Source organism: Malania oleifera, chromosome 4 (genome assembly GCF_029873635.1).
Source record: "Malania oleifera isolate guangnan ecotype guangnan chromosome 4, ASM2987363v1, whole genome shotgun sequence".
NCBI lineage: Eukaryota > Viridiplantae > Streptophyta > Magnoliopsida > Santalales > Ximeniaceae > Malania > Malania oleifera.
The window spans coordinates 91,335,933-91,352,129 of NC_080420.1; the positions used below are offsets into that span (position 1 = coordinate 91,335,933).

The 16,197-nt window shown below is 35.2% G+C and overlaps 1 protein-coding gene across 2 annotated transcripts in view; it reads right to left on the minus strand.

Annotated features, from left to right (window-relative positions):
• The window catches only part of LOC131154578 (sterol 3-beta-glucosyltransferase UGT80A2-like), a 137,152-nt gene that overhangs the window by 103,729 nt on the left and 17,226 nt on the right, over positions 1-16,197 (minus strand). For both annotated transcript variants that reach the window (XM_058107437.1, XM_058107436.1), the window contains 2 exons: positions 15,760-15,938; positions 5,847-6,089 (listed from right to left, as the gene is read on the minus strand). In XM_058107437.1, the coding sequence (XP_057963420.1) occupies positions 5,847-6,089; positions 15,760-15,938 (422 nt within the window). The remainder of the gene's footprint in view (positions 1-5,846; positions 6,090-15,759; positions 15,939-16,197) is intronic.

The following is a 16,197-nucleotide window of genomic DNA, read 5'->3' on the forward strand; positions in this document are numbered from 1 at the left end:
TTGTGGACTTTTGCTATCAGTATTTTATAATTTATTAGGAGTTTTGTTTGTTTTCCCTATATAATGTTTCTATGGATTTTCTAAAATATTTGGTTGGGATTAAGCCTTCTCTTATGCAATTCAGGTATGCTCCTGAAACTATCAAAGCAGTAAATTTATTAGGGAAATTAGAATCGATTCTGATTTCAACTTCACAAAACCATTTTTGAATTACTATCTTGTCCAAGAGGTTGATGAATGTTTCTTATTCTTCTTCATCTTCTTTTTGTTTATTATCTCTAACTTCTCTTTCCTCTACTGAGTTAATGGAGGAAAATCCTCTTTTATTTTGCCATTCTTGGAGCTCAGTGGTTATTTCTTTGAATCTTTTTACTTCTTGCTTAGTGTTGTTTAATTCAGTCCAGAGATCTTGAATGGTGGTGTGCCTAGCTCTATCTTTATATTTTCTCATAACTTCTTCAAAACTAGGGAATTTAGAATTGTCCCATTCACTTGTTTGTGTTGAATCTCGTTCTATCATTTGCCTAAGCTTGTATAGATACCTAGTTTTTTGTATAGGAGCATCAATCTGGTCTATCATTTCTAGAATTACTCCATAGTTCTTTTTATCAAAAGTGTTTATCTCTTTGTGACACATACAAAATTCTTTTTTATGTCCTTCGTTATCTAACTCTTTTTCTGAAGTTGTGAGGGATTCTATGCCATTGATTAATAAGAGATTATCATCAATCTCAGGATTCTGATTCATCACTACAAAATGCCATGATAAGTTTATCTTTAATTTCTTATCCAACAAAAATAAGATTTATTTTTTGTTTTAATTTGCATATGTTGGCATAATGTCCTTTTTCTCCACAAATATAACATCTATCCTTTCTCTTTCCTCTTGTTTCTCTAGATTTTCTTTTGTAGTTAATTGAATCTTTCTTGTCTTTTGTCTTATACCTTCTTTGCTTCTTCTAATATTTTCTTTCAGGAAATCTGTATCTCTTAGCCATCCTATTTTACCCATAGTGGAGGTCCTAAAGCTTTTCAAAGCCAAATTGTTCACACCAGCTTTCTAATCCTTTCTTAGTTTTCATTCTTTGTTTTTCTAATTGATTTTTTAGACTTAAGTAATTACAAAGTTATAACCTACTCATGTTTATAACATGTAATATTCCACCATATGTCCATTCTTCTAGGTTTAATTGCAGTGGTCTATGTTCACCAGTTTCTTTATAATCTTTCATTTTGTTTCTAACTTTTGTCGCAAAGAGGATTGGTAATCCTAAACTAAATTTATATTTCCAATAAGAAGCCCTACAATCAGTTTTCTGCATAACATTGGTCAGGAAAATGTCTTTGTACCATTTGAAATCTAATAGTTTTTGACATTTAAGGTTTTGTAAGAGTTTAGATTGTCTTTCATTTAGAAAGGTGGGATTTCCTACAAAATGAAATATAATTGTGAAGCATAAGGTAGTTATTCCTTCATGAATTAAATTTCCAATTTCTGCTTTTTAATGGTATGCCACCGTCCCACCTTATAATTGAAAAAGTTATAGTTGTCCTCTGATCATTAGTGAGGTAATTTTCCCACCAGGTGTGGAGTTGACCTTCAAAACCCATAACTAAGGCTTTGACTGCCTCGGGGACAAATTGTTTTTGTTTTTGTATACAAATTTGTCCTACAATGAACATTGTTTGACTAATACAGTTATTTGATATTCAAAAAGGCAATCAATATTGCATTGGTGACATTTATTGCCGAAATAAGCTCTAAATGGTAAACTTTCTTCATATTGTAAATATGGGGTTGTAGGCTTATAATAATTTTTTTTCTAGGAGACTGGTATAGTATAGTTGTCAGTGGCTCTATTTGTAAGTCCTACGGGGTTTAAAGTTTTCTTTTTGAATATTTATTCAATCTCAGAAATATTAGTTTGAAAATCTTCTTGGCTATTCTTCACTGATTTTTTCATCAAGAGCTTGTATGTTCTTAGAGAAAGAGGGAATTTAAGAAAGTTTTTTTTTCTGTTTGGCTTAAAATTTCTTCTTTGTCGAAACATCCTTTTATGTATGAAGGATCAAGGATCTTGAATCCTATTCCTAATTCTCCTTTCTTTTCTTTTTTCTTCCCTTGATTACTGTTTTGAATGAATAGAAGAGTTTGTGGTAGATGGATCTGTTTGGATTGTTGTTTTGGATTTTGTTTGTATTTTTATATTTTATTTATTTGTTTACCCATCTTATCTACTTTTTCAATTTCATAATTTTCTGTTCTATCTAATTGCTCTCCTATAGTGATAAGTACTCATTTGTATAGTTGTTTTGTTTAACCATAAATTGCAGACATTGCATTGCAAGTTGTATTGGATCTAGATTGTCAACCATTGCAAAGGGGAGGCCTTGGATCTCATTGTCTTTATGTTGGAGATAGATTCTCTCTCTTAGGGGATGATTTCCTATAATAAAATCATTACCTGTTTTCTAGATTTTTCCTATCTTATCAAAAGTAGAGCAATTTTTTGTAAGAAAGTGATATTCTTTTTTAGATTTCTCATGTCTTCATACCCTTTATTCCTAAATTTTCCAATTTTTTTCCCTAGGATTCTTTTGGAAAAATTCTTTTCTCAATGTTTTTCTCTGATAAAATTTTTTTCTAAGTTATTCTTTGTCTATCACAAAGTCTTTATCTAAAAAATTGCATTTCTAGGTTTGAGATTGTGTTAGAGAGAGGTTTTGTTCGGATTCTTCATAACTGGTTGGGCAATTTGTTCTTCTATTTGAATTCCTTTCATTTTCATAAAAGGATCTTCCCTTGATGCCGATGATCTAGATTTCTTAAAGTCTGTGATTATGTGTCTTGGAACCAAAAAGGATCTTTGTCTAGAAATAGTTGGTCTAGTATAAATATTGTCAACAAATGAGACAAACACTACATTAGGTCTTAACAAACTCTACATAACAGACTCTACATCTGATCTTTCTCTTTGAAATCTAATCCCTGAACCGAAAAGGATCTTTGTCTAGAAATAGTTGGTCTAGTATAAATATTGTCAACAAATGAGACAAACTCTTAACAAACTCTACATCTGATCTTTCTCTTTGAAATCTAATCCCTATATCTCCGGACTCATATTTAATATCTCCAAATGATCTATTTTGGAGGTTGAACTTGTGGAGGAAGGACTCTTTGTTTGTCCCATTGGTCTAGTAAACTTATTTAATCCCATCTAACGGTCTTTTTAACTTATTTAATCCCATCTAACAGTCCTCTTCTTCTTCTTCTTCTTCTTCTTCTTCTTCTTCTTCTTCTTCTTCTTCTATTTAATATATCCTCCAAATAAGTGATTTGAAAGGCAATTTTTAGGCACGCCTCTTGAGGCATTTTAGAGCAAAAACGCATCAAGGTGTATGTGAAAAGGCGTAACTCCATAAAGGCGTACGCATTAGGCAAAAGAGCGTACGTCTCAGGCAAAACCATCGCCTTTTTACGCCTCAGCGTCAAGGTGTATACCTTCTCGGTATTCTGGGTTAAAACACATTTTTAAGGCCAAGTCCCAGAACGCACTGAAACCCTATCCTCCCTCTCTCTCCCTCAAAGCTTCTTCTCCTCTACTCTGTCGACGAAGCCTCGACGAAGCTTGAAGAAGCCTCTGCTCTCTCTTTCAAAGCCTCGACGAAGCTCGACGAAGCATTTGCTCTCTGTCGAAGCCTCTGCTCTCTCTTTCATAGCCTCAACAAAGCCTCTGCTCTCTCTCTTGAAGCCTTTGCTCTCTTTTTCGAAGTCTTTATCTGACGGGCAGAGAATTATGTTTTTATTTGTTTCTCCATTATTCTAACATTTTTCTCATTTTTAACTATATACAAATCTTTTTATTTATTAATTATTTTAAAAAATATAATCCCAAAATGCTTACGCCTCGCCTTACACCTTCGCCTTTTAAAACACTGCTCCAAATGATCTATTTTGGAGGTTGAACTAGTGGAGGAAGGACTCTTTGTTCAGCCCGTTCGTGTGGTAAACTTATTTCATCCCATCTAACGGTCTTCTTCTTCGGTTGAACTTGTGGAGGAAGGACTCTTTGTTTGGCCCGTTGGTCTAGTAAACTTATTTCATCCCATCTAGTGATCTTCTTCTTCTTCTTCATCTAATGGACTCTTTTTTATTAATATCATTATTATTATTATTTTTTTAATATTATTATTATTAATGCATTCGGTAATTTTGTTTTTTATTCTAAAAATAATAATAATTGAAATACCTTAGAAAAATCAGCAAAAAATCTTTACTTTCAGTACCTTTTGTGATGCTTAGGTTACTATTATTAGTTAATATTCTTGTTACTAGTGTCCTAATTTTCCTTATCTAAAAAAAGAAAAATCTCCAAAAATCCAAAAAAATAAAATAAAATTTGCACATAATTTCTAGAAATAGATTCTAGGGTTAATTTTTAAGTTCTAGGCTGTTTCTTTCCTTGTGTTTTCATAATTTGGGTTTCCAATTGCGGCTCAAAAATTAAAATAAAAAATCCAAAATCCAAATAAATAAATAAATAAATAAAATTGATTGTTCTAGTACATAAATCTTTCTTGTTTTTAGAGTCTAACTCATTTTTATGTCCATATCCATATATTCTATGTATCCTCTCACAAACTTTATTGTCCTTACCAATGTGTCCATTCAAGTTAGATGAATGTTTTCATAGACCCTAGTATCCCTTGAATCATACTATCCATATCTTCCTAAAATTGTCTCTTAAGGTTTTCTACTAAGCTTAGTTGGGGAACATAAGCTCTAATGACATTTATTATCTCTTGACCTAAAGCTATTTTTTTAATAAAATAAAATATATTAAGAAAGAGAATGTACAATCATATTGAGGATGCTAAATCCTCAAAAAGAAGATAAAAACAAAAGTAAAAATTATAAAAAAGGAAAGAAAAATAAAAGCAAAAAAAAAAAATCTGCTATTGTCAATTAAGAAAACCCCTCTTTAATCCCTTCCCATCATAGTTCACCAAACACTTCAAATTAGCTAGTTCCCTTTGACCCTTCTTCACCTTAGTTTTGCCCCCATCAAACCTAACTTCATTTCCTCCTTGAACAGACAACATAAGGCCCAAGTCATCCAGCAAACCCTGAGTTTCCATGTCTTTACCAGAAATTTCTTGGACTGGAGTAGGCAGAATTCCATCCCTAACCATATGTTCATCTTTTATAACCTCATCTTCAAACATATCAATTCCTTCTAAGCCTTCTAAAGGTGGAGGCAACAGATACGACAGACCCCTGAGTCGATTAGTAGAAGAAATCAGAGGAAAATCCATACTGATCCCGAATATGATCCAAAAACAAACCTCAAAATCACTACTCCCTGCACTATCCTCATCCAAAACATCTCCATGTTTCTTACACAATTGGCTCCTCCAGTATACTTAGAATACCTTTGGAATCTTTCTTAATAATTTATGTGTTTTCTCACCTAACAAATCTCGCTTGTCTCCATTAAATTTCCCCCTTCCAAAATCTGTTTGCACTGCCTTATGGCAGACATAAACCTTTCCACTTCTCAAGTTATCCGACTTAACTCCCTTACCAGCTAGATACCCACCGACCCAACAATGAAGTCCTGGTTTTCAAACTCCCAAGAATTAAGATTCTTAGAAACAGAATCCCCATTTTCACCCCTTAAACTCCACCTATGATACTTCCTGATTCTTGGTTTTCAACCAACCCAGCATGCAGCCTAGACATGCCACGAATGGCATTCTTCTACTAAGATTTGACTAAAAGAGCTAAAAGGAAAATTATGCAGAAACAATTGTGCATACACAGAAAAATGTAAAACAAGTATTACCTGCAAACGTTTTCCAATGGCAACAAATGGTTGTACATCTCCCCGTGTCCCAACAATAAGCATTACAATCTGTAGTGGAGGTATATTTTGCATGTCTATTCCATCAATGGTTTCTCCCTCAACAGCTTCATTAGAAACAACTTCAGTTTCACAATAAAGGTCTTGAGGTTTAATGTCCCCTGGAACTTCAAATTGTACACATCCATCATCTTTAATGGTAGCAAATTTTTTCAACCATTTGAGCTGCAAAACAGTTGATATTTAGCAGTAAATCCATTACTCTTGAGTAAAAACATAACTTCAGTCATAAATACTAACTTGGAAAAAGATTTAAACAGTAGACATTAAACCTGGACTGGCTTCGCTGTTTAATAATTTAACAAAGTTCACTATCCACATTGGGTTACATTTAGACAGGAAATGCATTTTACCTACTCAAATTCCAGTTTAACTTTGAATAAGCCATGGATTCTTGCCAAATTGACCTAGTTTTTTTATATACTTGGATTGTCAAAAGAATATGTACAAAACCTAAGATTTAAATGTTCTTCTTAGAAACATTTTTTAAAAGCTCGTCCTTAGCTTTATTTTTTGAGCAACATGAAACAAAAAAACAAAAAAACAAAAAAACAAAAAAACAAAAAAAAACAAAAAACAAAAAGACATTATTTGTTATCATATCTTTACTTAAAGCCATATTTTCTAACTTGCATATCATTTAAATGTTGGACTTGATTTGTCCACTTAATGCTTGCTAATTGTGTGTTCTAAATCTATTTGGTTGAAGAGTTTTGAAAAACATTAAATACAATATTTTATTAGTTTAGTTGTCAATACTTGTGCTTATCACTTTCATCCAAACAAAAGCGTTAAATGTTTTTCAAACTTACTTTCTTAACTTTAATATATATATTTTTTATAGAATAAGAAACTTTGTTAAAATAAGAAAGAACATACAAGATAAGAAAATGCTCCTAAACAGAACAGAGGTACAAAAAGAAAAAAATAAAAATCAAATACAAAAAAGAAAAAGAAATCAAACTGAATAGCAGTTTTTGCATAAGTTCTCCCAAATAAAGTGACAATCAACTACAATGTGCTTATTTGCTCATAGAAGTCCATGTCGGGGACAATATTAATAGAAGCTTGATTATCACACATCAACTACATTGAACAAGAATGTGAAAACCCCAGCTCTTCCAACAATTTCTTCAACCAAACAAGTTAACATGTAGTGTGAGCCCTGTCCCTATACTCTGACTCAACACTAGACTTGACCACCATGATTTGTTTCTTAGTCTTTCAAAAAATCAAATTACCACTAACAAGGATACAATACCCCAATCATGGATCTTTTGTCGAAATATGACCTGGCCCTATTTGCATCTATATGTCCCTGAATATAAGTGTGACCTTCACTGAAGTGCACCTTTGAGATATCTCAAGATGTGAATTACAGCATCCTTGTGACTCGTTCTTTGAGATCCAACACTTGTTGCAAAAGATACATTTGGTTGAGTGAATATGAGATAGTCCAACTTTTCCAAACAAGTCTCTAGTACCATCTTGCATCGTGCAACAAATCACCCATGTCTTACACTAACTTATTGTCAGGATCAAAGGGTGTATCAACAAATTTGGTTCCAAACAGCCTCATCTCATCCAAAAGATCAAGAACACACTTCTCTATAATAAAGCAACTCCCATACGAAATGTAGATACTTCTGAGCATACCAAAGAAGTACTTCAATGATCCCAAATCTTTGGTCTAAAACTTAGTATGTACAAAACACTTTAGGCCCTAGATGGCTTAATCATCATCACCAATAATTACAATATCATCCACATACACAATAAGAAAAATCATACTAGATGGAGTATGATGATAAAACATATAGTAATCTACTACACACCATCGAAGGCTAAACTCAAGTACTCCAGCAATAGACATCTCTATTTTTCCTCTGGGGAATCTTTAGAATTCCCATTGATTAGCTTTCAACTCTCGAAATTGACTAAACCATATAACAATTTCTTAAGCCAACACACTAAGCTTGACTCCCCCTAAGCAACCAAGGTTGCTCCATATAGACCTCCTAAAGATCATTATGTAGGAAGGAATTCTTCACATCTAACTAATGAAAGACCATAATAAATGGTGGCTATGGAGATAAAACAAATTCAACGAGGGAGAATGTTTTATAATACAAACCATATGCCTAAGAAAATCACGTAGCACCAAGACGCGCCTTCAAACAAGCCACAGAACCATCAAGGTTGACTTTCAAGGCATATATGCAGCAACAACCAACCACATATTTATTAGGAGGAAGCAATACAAATTCCTAAGTATCATTTTCTTTGGGAATTGGTGTTTCTTCATCTGTAGAAACAAATCTAAGAAGAGCAATAGAAGATAAAGCAATAATAAACAATAATAGAAATCTAGGAGCATGACAAGAAGTCATAGAAAACAAAATTGGAGATGGGATGTTGTGTACATGTGCATTTACCTTTCTAAACAGCAATGGGAGGATCAACATCAGGGGAAATTAGATCATTAAACAAGGAAACCAAAAGTGTAGCAATAAAAGCTTGAGGGGACTCTCTTCCCTTGAGCCACTGTCATAAATAGACCTACAAATTAGGATGATTGACGCATTGAGGAGTCAAATTACATGGAAACACAGATGGATGACTCGACAAAGATAATAGAATAGAATCTGGAAGTTTAGGTAAAGGAAAAGACTCGTTGAGGTCATAAGCACTAAGGGGCTGAGAGAAGTAATGTATAGGCTCAGAGAAGGTAACATCGACAAAAATAGAAAAGCGATGCAAAGTAGGTATATAACAACGATAGCCCTTAAAGTGGAGTGAATGGTTATTTAGAGGTGATTTTTTAGGAAATGAGAAGTTAGAGGTGAAATATGAAGTTTAAATGGATAAGAGATAGTGTTTGTAATTCTAAATTTTTTTCGTAGGATAGATAGTGGGAAAATGAGGAAAATGTTTTATTAGTGAGTTGGTGGTGGGTAGGGGGAAAATTATCTTAAATATTAGCATGATTACTTCCGAGATCATCAATTTTTATTATAATTTGTTTCTAAGGAGGATGATAATAGGTCGATGGTGGAAGATTCATAGTGGGACTCCTTGCCTGATGATAAGATAGCTTGATTGGAGAGACCTTTCAAGGAAGAGGAAGTGAGGTCTACCATCTTTGGGATGGAGAGGGATAAAGCACCAAGACCGCATGGTTTCAATGTGGTTTTCTTTCAAGATTGTTGGACAATGGTTAAGGATGACTTGCTGAAGGTTTATAATGAATTTTACTAGAATGCGATTTTAAGAAAGACTCTACCTTTACCTTTATGATTATGACTTTGGTGCCTAAGAAAAGCAACCCTATCAAGATATTTGATTAGACCTATTAGTCTAGTATCCAACATTTATAAAATAAATCATTAAAGTACTAGCTAAAAGGCCGAGTGTGGTGCTTGATAAGACTATTACTAAGGTCCAAAGTGCGTTCCTAAGGTGGAGACAAATCATGGATGTTGTCTAATTGCAAATGAAGTCATTGAGGAAATTTGAAGAAGGAAGAAGAAGGGGCTCATTTTTAAGATGGATTTCAGAACGCCTGTGATAGAGTAAGTTGGAACTTCTTGAATAAGTTTTTTTTTTTTTTTAGCAAGAGTTTTGGAGAGAGATGGCGTAGTTGGATGAAAGGTTGCTTGTTAAATGTCAATTATTCGGTGTTGGTGAATGGTAAGCCTAAATCTTGGTTTAGGTCTACGAGGGGGTTTAGACTAGGGGATCCTCTTTCCCCATTTTTGTTCATTTTAGTGATGGATGTCTCGAGTAGAATGGTTGAGGTCTGTGGAAAGAGGTTTAGTGAAAGAACAAGGAGTGAAAAGGAAGAAGGTTATGGTTTCGCACCTTCAATTTGTTGATGTTACTATCTTTTTCTTAGAAGCTCATAGGCCTCCTTTTTTGAATATTATGGGGCTTCTCGATGTTTTTAACAGGGTATCAAGGTTTAAGATTAATAGAGGACGTGCCTTGGTGCAATGGCAAGTGCCTCTGCCTCAATACGGGTGGTCTCGGGTTCGAGACTTGGGAGCGGCCTCTCCAAAAATGGGGGTAAGGCTTGCCAACATCCACCTCTCCCAGACCCCACTCAAAGTGGGAGCCTTGTGCACTGGGTACGGCCTTTAAGGTTTAAGATTAATATGGCTAAAAGCAATATCACAACAATAATTATGCCTGTTGAGCACGTTAGGGAGTTATCCTTGAAGGTAGGGTTCTTTGTCTTGGATTGGCATTATCCTATTTATGGATTCCTTTGGGGGTTAACCCTAAATCAACTAGCTTTTGGTATCTCATTTTCGAGAGAGTATCTAAGCATTCAGATGGGTGGAAGGGATCTCTTTTTTCTCTAGGAGGCAAGATTGCTCTTATTTTGGCTTGTCTTTCTAGTATCCAATTGTATTTTCTTTCTATTAAAGCATGATATTCATTCTTGGCTCACAACCTAGCAACTTAAACTTTTAGGTAAAGTGGTAATCAAACAAGGTATTCAAGTTAGTTACCAAAAGGTCCTAGGATCCAGTCTTGTAGCCCGCTTTTATTTGTGGTGTTTAAAAATTATGGTATTCCTTATTTTTTTCATGATAAAAGATGGTATATTAGATTGAGAAAGAGAAGTAACAATCTAAGGGGACAAGAAGTCCACCTAAAAAAAATCAAAATAAAAAATAATAATAAAAATATTAAAATAAAATTAAAAATAAATAAATAAAACAATTAACCAAGAATACCCCTTTCCAATCCCTTTCCGTCATAGTTCACCGAGCACCTTATATCTGCTAGCTCCCTCTGGCCCTTCTTCGCTTTGAACTTACCCCCATCAAAGTGCGCCACAATTCTGCCAGCATCACACATTTTTAAACCCATATTATCCATTATATCTTGGGCTTCTAAATCCTTCCTAGGAATCACCCCCACTAGTGTAGATAAAATTCCATCCTTGCACTGCAATTTATTATCTAACCCATGTTTTCAAAAATAGGAACCCCCTCCAGTCCTTCCAATGGGGCAAGATGTGCATATGATAGTTCGTCCAGAATATGCAAGAATTAGAAACATATCCATATTATTCCCAAATCTCACCCACCAGCAAACCCCCATCACAGACAAACTCACTGATGTCATCACTATCATTATCTGGGAAAGTTCATGGACAGCATTCCCTGTAATGGGTGTTATTTATCCTTGTTTATCTCTCCACGGTCTATGGGGCTCCACATGCAGGGGAGTGTTGAAGTATGATATAAATTGTTGGCCCCACAACCTAACAACTTAAGCTTTCATGTAAAGTCGTAATCTAACACTTTCTATTTTCTAAACTCCCACGGGGGTTGCTAGCAAGATTGAGAGAATTATAAAGAGATTTCCTATGGTCGTGGGTAGGAGGTTATAGGGACCATTTAATGAGATGGGAGGTGGTTTGTAGATCTAAATGGATGGGTTGGGTCCTGGAAATTTGGTGTCTAAGAACACCGCTCTCTTGGCCAAATGGATTTGGCAATTCCTGTGAGAAGATCCTTCATTGTGGCATAGAGTTGTTAAAAGCAAGTTTGAACTTCATGAGAAATTTTGGGATTCGAAATTGGGTCCTAAATCTTCTTCATAAAGTCCATGGAAAGCTATTTCTTATATTTATTCCCCACACTAAATTTTTGCTGATTGGGAAACATTGTTTTGTCCACCTCTTTTGCTCGCCTGTTCCGTTTGTGCTCAGGGCAGAATGGATCCATTTCTTCTCTTACCGTGGATCCAAGTGATCCTATATCTTCATGGAATTTTCACTTTAAAAGGTCCTTGAATGATAGGGAGACAGAAGAGTTATCCTCTTTGTTAGTCTTGTCGAATAACTGTCAGGTCCCTTTGGAAGCTAATAACTGATCTTGGTCTTTGGATCCTTGGGGTTTTATTCCTGCAAATCTTTCTGTGAGCTCCTGACTAGTACTGATTCTTCCCTCTCTATAAAACAATTTGGAAGGAAAGGGTCCCCCCCCCCCTAAAATCAAAGCTTTTCTTTGGTTAGTTGTGCTTAATAGAATCAACACTAAAAACTCGTTACAGATTATGAGGCCTTTGAAGGCTTTCCCTCCAGAAGTATGTCTGCTTTGTTTTAACTGCCCAGAATATGCTCTGCATCTTTTCATTCATTGTGAGTTTGCTTGGAGGGTATGGAACAAGTTATTTAATTATTTTGGAGAATGCTGGGTTTGTCTAGATACAGTGGAGGATCTTTGTGTCAATTTCTTTCGTCGGTTTTGGTAGGAAAGAGGAAGGAAAACCATTATGGAAATGTGTTTTCTTTGCAGTATTTTGGGATTTGTGGATGGAACAAAATGCATGTATTTTCTTAGGGAAGAAGTCCCATTTCAATTGGTCTGAGAGAAGATTCACTTTTTGGCTTCTCTTTGGTGTCTGGGTAATGGGAACTTCAAGGGGGTGTGTTTTTCAGATAATCAGCACGATTGGCATTCCTCGTTGACTTGTTACGGCGTGCTGATTATTCTGGATTGTTTTTTCGGGCATTTTGGTCTTTCCTTTTTCCCTTCTTGTGGGATAACCCAGAGTTTGGTAAGGAGATGTCTCATTCTCCTAATTGTATATTCTAAATCTACCAATGAATTTCTTTTGCTATTAAAAAAAATCCAATTTATTGAGTACTATACGATATCTATTTCTAAGAACTCGGTATTGTTTTCTTTTTCTTTTTTTGTTGGACCAACATTTTTTTTTACCACTGATGATTCTCTAATACGAATGGAGCATAGCTAATGAATGTATACTTGTGGATGATTTTATATGTAGAATGTGCAAGAATGATGCCTGTAATTCATCCTAAATTTATTTTAGAATCTAAATTTATTTTCAATCAATATTTGTCATTTAAAAGGAAAACATGCCTAAATATACATTCTTACATTTATTAATCAAAATAGCCCGCCATGTTGCATATTCTTGTTGTATGTGAATATCAATGTTTTTTAGAAGTACAATCCTCATATTCTTCAAACCAAACAAGGGAATGTCAAATTCAAGAATGATCAAATTCAAGAATGAGAATATGGTAGGAGGACTATGGGAATTCACATTACTGTTGGTGGTCATTGACATTTCAGAGCAAGGCACTAAAGAGTTCATTTTGCATTAATTTCAGTTAAAGAAATATTTTTGACATTATTACAGAAGAGGTGCATTGTCCAAAGCCATCATTGTTGTCTTAATTGGTTAAAAATAAAAAATAAAAAAATCATTGTTTTTTTGTTTAGATCAAGAGATGATGGAAAATATCTACATTTTACAGTTCTAAAATTTGGAAAATTTTGTTCATTGAGCATATTCAATGCATATTTTTTTTACATTAGTTATTTATTGATAATTTGAAGATAGGTTTAGGTCTCCAAGCTAGACTTTGGAGTCTACCTATGTTTCCTATTTTTTTTGTAAGTTCTTCCTGCGTGATATACTTTTGTAGTAGTAGTCAGTAGCCCCCACTCCCAATTAACAAACCTTTTATAAGAAAAACTCTCTCGCCTAAAGTTGCAACTTTGTCATCCAATTGAGAAACATTAACCATCTTCATAATAGAACAGTACAAAAATGATATCAAAAAACTTTTACCGAAATGTTATTTCATACCCCCGATATGCAACCCCCTGCGCCCCCCCCCCCCCCCCCCCCCTCCAAACCGAAAAAAAGGGGCAAGCTAAAATCAGTATGTAATTGATCAATTATTTACCCCGAGATGAAAAATTGTCAAAGCAGCTAGTCAACCTGATGATACAATCTCTAGCTAGGTTTATACCAAAGACCTGTGACTGAATTTCTTTCTCTTTTTTTTTTTTTTTTTTTTTTTTTGATAACAAAAGGAATTTATTGAGAGAAGAGAAAAAAAAATACAGCTAATGAGAGGATAAGATATCCTCGTAGCTAGAAAAGAAAAACAAAAAGAAGGAAAAAGGGAAATATAATAAAACCAACACTAAACCTAACAAACTCTAAATAAGGAAACCCCTCTTCAAGCTTGCCATCATAATTGATAGAACTCTGTAAATTTGCTAATCCACACTGATTTCTCTTCATTTTTCATTTAGCACCTTCCAAACAAACTTCATCATCTCCAGGATAACCGTCTTATCCAATAACTTTTGAGCTTCTACATCCGTAGCACTAACTTCCTCTGCAGGGGAAGAGAGAATTCTGACCCTACACCGATTACTCCCCATCAAATCATTACCGAAACCCCCAGTTGAAGCTTATATACATTGTTGGGCCCACAACCTAACACCTTAAGCTTTTAGGTAAAGTGGTAATCTAACATTGTATAAGAGCTGGTTTACCAAGAGGTCCTGGGTTCTAGTCTTGCTGTCCACATTTATAGTGCGGTGCTTAAGAAATTATTGTATTCACCATAATGGGTGTTATTTATCAATTGTTTGTCTCTCCACGTGCTGTCAGGCTGCACATGCAAAGGAGTGTTGAAACTTGATATACATTGTGGGGCCACAACCTAACAGCTTAAAGCTTCTAGGTAAAGTGATAATCCAACACCCCCTCCCCTCCCCAAATGCAGAAATATCCTTCATACCTTCCAGTAAAGGAGGAAGCACATAAGAAAGATCCCCAAGAAATGCAGAAGAGGCAGAATCATGACCACATAATCCACTATCTCAGCCAAATGCACTGTCATTGTCCGAAATGTCAACTCACCTGCTTTCCTTTTCAATCTTATTTTTGCCTTTGTCCTTCTTTAAGATTGACTGAGAACAGTACAGAGATTCTTTCATGAAAAACTCCCTGCAGAATCTCTTCATAAAATTTTTGCATCCCTGCGGGTTTGAGTTCAGCTGTTTATTAACAAAAAATCCCTTCTTACCTGGTCCCTCCATCCCTCTGATCAACACTTATGTACCTTCATATCCTCAGCCTTATTACATCCCTTTACTTCCTTGCTAACCCCAGATGAATGAAGAACCTCTGAATGCAATCCACTAATGTTTTGATTCTCACCCTGCCCTTCAACAGGAAGCCGCTGCTCCATATGAGTTTTTCCACCCTCATCATCCTCCACAGGAAGCTCTTTCATCAACCAGATGGGAGAAGTATCCCCAGCTAACCCGCTGCCCTTACCTCCTTTCTCTTCTATAAGAGACAACTTATTGCCATTGGAAGCCTACTGGTTAGATCCTTGAGCTTCAAGAACCCCTCCCGGGCTCTTATTACACATTTGATTAGATTCATGGGCTAACTTTAAAGCCTATTGACTCTTACAAAAATGTAAGGAATTTGGACCTGATACTGTATATCACATTCATCAAAGTAGAAGAGGGGCTGGCTATGGGACAAGCTAACCTCATTTGTAGCAAATTGTTGACTTATAACACAAAGAGGGGAAGAGAAAATAAATCACCTGCTCTGTGCAGCAAATGAGTTATACAAGTTCACAATGCTAATCCGCCCATGAACCCAATAATTGAGTGACTTAGGTTTAAGTGTTTAACATAGTTCATGTTATTGTGCATGTGCAGCTGTGTCCCCACCCTCATCTTTTTTCTCACAAGGAAACAGGTGAAATAAGGTGCTCAGGCATGCACTGGTAGTCTGATACTTCAACCCAAGCCCATGGTACAACCTCAAAGAGCCATCACTGGAAATGGGAGTAAAACATGAGGACTTGCAGGAACTTTCCCTCCCACTGCTTCAACAGAACTCATAATAGAGAAACAGCAAGAAAAGAAGCATATCCTCAAGATATATACATCATATAAATATGATTCCTATAACATACTGACTGAAAGAATTAAAATTATAAAAATCAACATGAGGATTGAACCTTCTTCTTGAAAGGAATTTTGTCATCAAAAAGTTTTGCTGCCAGTGAACGAAGTCTACTGTCCTGTCTACCTCTCCCAGGTTCTGCAAGCTCAGTGGAAGTAAACACTAATTTTTGACCCCCACTTGATGCTTCCCCAGGCATAGGGCTCCATCCAGGTAAATTCCTGTCAATATTCCCTGAGTATAGAAAATTTAGAAATATTACATATATCAAAATCCTAAGGAAAAAACACTTGTGTTCTGCTTGTTAATACAGGAAGATAAATGCATGAATATGCAATGAACAGTGACACAAGCCATGTTTGATTGAAAAAGAAAGAATATTTATTCTGTGAGAAAAACAGTACAAAGAGGAGAACGAGAAGTGATATGAGAAAAGATGTTACAAAATAATCGCCCAACAATCTCTTGGCTCGCCCAAATGAGATACACCAAA